Raw genomic sequence first — 4,820 nt, forward strand, 5'->3', positions numbered from 1 at the left:
TTACGGGACTAAACAGCTTAACCTTATGAGTACAACAGACTTATTTAACAAAAATATGCATGATGCACTTTTATTTTCCTTCAGGGCAGCAGCAATCTTCCTTCGAAATCAAAATTTAATTCTCTACCACTACATTGTTCTATTTGTCTTTGTCTAGATGCAACCTTTTTTATGAACTTTATTTTTCTAGATGGCAATATTCTTCTATACTAATATAAGTTCTAAGCTCGTATATGGTGTTATTTTCCTGCTAGAATTGGGTAGTTACCAAGCATCATTTCTGAAAATATGCACATACAAAAAAGACTTCTTTAATGATGCTAATTGTAAGTTTTCCCAATTGTATTAAGACTAACAAATGAAAAGATATAAATCCCTAATTCTTCTAACGGAGATGTATTGCAGTTTTCTTTTTATGTGCAACAACAATAAAAGAAGTACTGTATAGTTTTGTTAGATTACAATTCTACTAATCATTAGTTATAGAATACACTTAATGCTATAATGTTTTACAGGTTCTTGTACTGTTACTCCACATCCACACAACAAATGTTTCACTATCACACACAACTAAACCAGATCCTCAAGTCAAAAATAAAAAAAAAAACTAAACCAGATCCTCCACCCCCAAAGTGAGGAAGAACACTAAATCCAACACGCACTAGAAAACGACACAAGGGAATCAATATAACAAGTAATACATCGATCATCTCGCAAACTCTATACTCAACACAGCTTTCTTCTCCAAGCTATAAGCCCCACTCGTCCTGCTCTCTCCATACAAAGTGTTCGTTGTACTGCCCATATCCATAAATCTCAGATCCTCGAGCACCAATGGTGGCTGTGGGCTTCGCTTCACTTCATCTGCTTCCGCTAATCGGCGGAGCTCCGCTGCCACTAGTGTCATTGATGGCCTTGTCGTACCCGGAACAACCAAGCATTGACTCACTAGATCTGCAGCCCGCTTGATCACTCTCATGCTCGTTTCATCAACAATGTCACTGTCAAGGAGCTCAATGAGTGTGCCATTGGACCTAGCCTCCTGAAACATCAGTGTTAAGCTTTTTCTTTCTTTTGACAGTGGCCTCCTACCGGTTAGAAGCTCAAGAAGAATGACTCCGAAGCTATACACATCATTTCTGGTTGTGAGTTGGTACTCAACTAGATAGTCCGGGTCAATATACCCTGGTGTGCCTTTGGGTACAGCCTGAGTTCTCTTATCAATCGTCGAACATCCAAAATCAGACACCTTTGCAACCAAGCCATTTGCGAGAAGGATGTTGGCTGTCTTCACATCACCATGGAGTATTGGGTGTGGCAAAGAGTGGAGATGTGAAAGTGCGTCTGCGGATTCAGCAGCAATCCTTAGGCGGGTTCCCAGTGTGACATGGAACCGCCTACTCCTCTGAAGATCTAGCAGCTCTTGCAGTGTTTTGTTCTGTACAAACTCATACACAAGCATCGGTGCCTCAAATTGGAGGCAACAGCCAAGCAACTTGACAATGTTGGGATGGCTAACACGACAAAGTATGACCAGCTCTTGCACAAACTCCATCTTCCTGCTCTCGTCAATCTCCTTGCACTTCTTTATTGCGACGGCAACTCCATCTATAACAGCCTTATAAACTGTTCCCTGCCCTCCTTCCCCAATGACATGTGCCTTGCTGAAATTATTTGTGGCAGTCTCTATCTCCCCTCTCTTGTAGAGGGTGAACCCATCATTTCCATCTGCTTTCATCATTTCTAGCAATATCTGGCCTCCATGTTGTTGAAAAAACTCATCAGTCTGTCTTAATAGAGCCTGTCGTTTAATTTTTTGTTTGTGTCGAATCACTTCCCATCCTAGGAATCCAAAGAGGACAGCCAATACACTGGCAACAACACCTATGGAAACAGAGATACATGATTAGCAAAGTGTTTTGAAACTGATATGTTTAAAACAGAGATCAAGCAGATCAAGATGAGGTAACATAGAGTTGGAATAAATGTGTACCAATTGCCAGTCGTGTTTTCGGTGATAAGAGGTCTTTTCGGCATCCTCCTTGAATTGCCGCATTTCCACTACTACCCGCATGACACACACAATCGAAACTTCCAGGTTTATTGTAGCAATCTCCATAGCAAGGGTAATTCTCTCCATGTTGACATTCATTAATATCTACAATCAAATGAAAAGTTTTTTAGAAAAATATAGCGTTACATGCATCTATAAAAATAGGCTCCTTTTAGTACAAAAGCTAATCAATAATGAGCTGATTAGCTTTTAGTCCTTGTTCATTTTTCTCACGGTCACTCACCATGATCCCCTTGCCCAAGTACCCATATGCAAAAAAAAAAAAAAGCAATTATCTAACAAACTTGAATTTGTATAGGTAATTTTTTTAAAAAAAGACAATAATAAAATTGAATGGATTAATAATGTTGTAAAACAAAAAATGAATCCGGCAATCTTGAGAGGAGGTAGGGGGGGACAGCGGTCCGCGGGAAAAAAAAAGAAATCTAAAATGGAAAAAAAGTGAGAATATGAAACAAAGACTAGAAATATTTTTAAAAAAAAATAGCCTTGCTTTTGATCAGTTAGCTGAAAATTCCGAAACCATCAGTCGACTAATAACAAAGTGTTGTCGACGTCGGACATCGAGTCGTCTAGCTTCTTCCTACTCTCGATCGCTATCATCACCACGCTTCTCTCCCACGCAAAATACAGCCAAATGGTGGCGGTGGTTTCAGACCAGCAATGGTGACAACAAATGTATATACGTCTTCTCCGGCAATGGACCTTAAAAGCGACGGCGACGTTTGGGGTATCTGTTAGTGTTAGGATCAGGGATTGAAATTTTGCTTCGAAATTTCGGAATAGGTATGCAACTATCTCGCCTGAAGTTTTTGAATTTTTAAAGTTTAATGAATTTGGTAAGAATTTATTCAAATTCAGTCAAATTTATTTAAAGTTTGACCGTTTTGTGCTCCACATAAAAAAATAAAACAAACATGGCCATGGTACATATGCCTTGCTAAATTCTCAACATAGAACATATAAAAATGAAATAAAAAGTGAGAAATAGAGTAGCAGAAAGTATAACTAACATTTGGCGCAATGGATCTATCAAACCATTCGACTTCAAAACCTTCTCCCCTATGTTTGTGTTTATAAGAGAGAAAATCGTGCTCAAATGGCATGGCAGCTCGGGCTCGACTTTATATAGGAGAAGCTATTTTCGCTGGCGGACCACTTAAGCCATCGCCATAGAAAATAATAGGAGTGGTGGTGGCTTAAGTGGGCCGCTAGCGAAAATAGGTTCATCTTCGCTGGCGGCCCACATCACCACACCGCCAGTGAAGACTTTCCATCTTTTTTCCATCTTCGCTGGTGGTCCCTTAGGTCCGCCGCCAGTGAAAATAGGAATATCTTCACGGGCGGCCCGCTTTACTCAGCCGCCAGCGAAGATATGTTTTCGCTGGCGGCCCGTACCCACGACCCCTCCTTACATATTTGTGCTGGTGGTCATAGCCCATGGCCGCCAGCGAAAATTATAGGGCAACGTTATAAAAAATCGGTTTTTAAGTAGTGAGAGGGAAACTGTTTAATTATATGCATAACCAAATTAAAGGTCTAATGCCCTCAAATACGAAAAGAAGTTGAACGAAACGTACTTAAGAAAGCTGCGTATGCACAGCTCACTGCATGATACAGGTATTTCATACTAGTTAGGAAATACTCGATCGAGTATAATCACAATTTCAAAATTCTGGCTATATGGAGTAGAGGGAAAATTACCTTGACAACCGTTGGGACCTTTAAGGTAAGGATTGCCTTGGTATCCTTCTTGGCACCTACAGATGTAGCCTGTTGTATCGGAGGAGTTGATACACTTTGCATTGTCGCTTTTGCAAGCATAGGATGTGAGATTTCCCATAGCTTCCTCACAAGTGTTGGCGGTGTTGATAGCCCAATCAAGCACCACCGGTGCCTCGCCGCCATAGGTATTGTTGAACTCGAACGGTGAAGTCAGGTAGGTGGTTGAAAAGGAGAAGTTGGACGCTTCCATGAGCACAGCGTAGCTGCAGGGGGTTCGATTATAGATCCCCGACGTGTTCATGCTTTGCTCAAACCACACCTGGTAGTAATCGAGGCCCTTTGGGATGGCAGTCTGACAACAGCCTTTCCCAGAACAGGTGCCATTGATCAGGCTCGTTAGTTCACCTCGCCGGCAGACGGAGACACAGCCGCTCATGTACTTGCCCACGTCATCCTGATCGGCGATGTATGCCAGTGTTCGGCACCCAATAATAGTGAACTTGTTGGCGGAGTCCGAGAACCTGTACGGCGTGTCCTTCAGGTCCACATACCACAGGTCATCGAAGTTCATCTCTCGGGTTGAGATGTTATAGCAGGAAGAAGATATACGAGTCCTCACGCGGGCCTGACTAAGCTGGACATCGATGCTGAGGAGCTCGACATATCCAAGGAATGGCTTCTGGACGCCATTCCCGGTGTTGTTGCAGTCGACTTCAAAGGAAGGCGACATAGCGCAGCCGCTTGAACTGAGGCCGAACGGGTAGACGATGTCTACACCACCGCACTTGGTGGCGTTCTGGCATTGCGACGACGCTGCCTGCGCACCGTCGAGTGTCTCTGCAGCCAGCGCCGTGCTCAGCAGTAGTACCAATAGCCAAATACTATCATAAAACGCAGCGCAAATAGAAGCCACAGCTGCTCCTCGGTGGGGAGACATGGATAAGCGAATATCTGTGTGCTTTTGGTGGATATATCGAGCACACTACTTTTGCAACCTCAGTTTTCACAAGGAACGGAGGAA

General features: G+C 42.7%; 1 protein-coding gene across 1 annotated transcript; it reads right to left on the reverse strand.

Annotated features, from left to right (window-relative positions):
• Positions 1 to 429: 429 nt before the first annotated feature.
• LOC9272252 (wall-associated receptor kinase 2) lies at positions 430 to 4,820 on the reverse strand. Its single transcript, XM_015779112.3, has 3 exons — positions 3,779 to 4,820; positions 1,994 to 2,158; positions 430 to 1,884 (listed from the first exon to the last, which is right to left on the reverse strand). Exons 1-3 carry the CDS (start codon positions 4,734 to 4,736, stop codon positions 707 to 709), a joined length of 2,301 nt encoding a protein of 766 aa, XP_015634598.1. The 5' UTR covers positions 4,737 to 4,820; the 3' UTR covers positions 430 to 706.

The sequence above is a fragment of the Oryza sativa genome, chromosome 4, assembly GCF_034140825.1.
Source record: "Oryza sativa Japonica Group chromosome 4, ASM3414082v1".
Lineage (NCBI taxonomy): Eukaryota > Viridiplantae > Streptophyta > Magnoliopsida > Poales > Poaceae > Oryza > Oryza sativa.

Bases quoted from the DNA above. Each gene is read 5' to 3' on its own strand.
- LOC9272252 (XM_015779112.3), bottom strand. From the start codon at position 4,736: ATGTCTCCCCACCGAGGAGCAGCTGTGGCTTCTATTTGCGCTGCGTTT. The intron at 2,159-3,778 runs GTAATTTTCCCT...ATTTGATTGTAG, and splicing joins AGGTCCCAACGGTTGTCAAG to ATATTAATGAATGTCAACAT. The intron at 1,885-1,993 runs GTACACATTTAT...CTGTTTCCATAG, and splicing joins GAAAACACGACTGGCAATTG to GTGTTGTTGCCAGTGTATTG.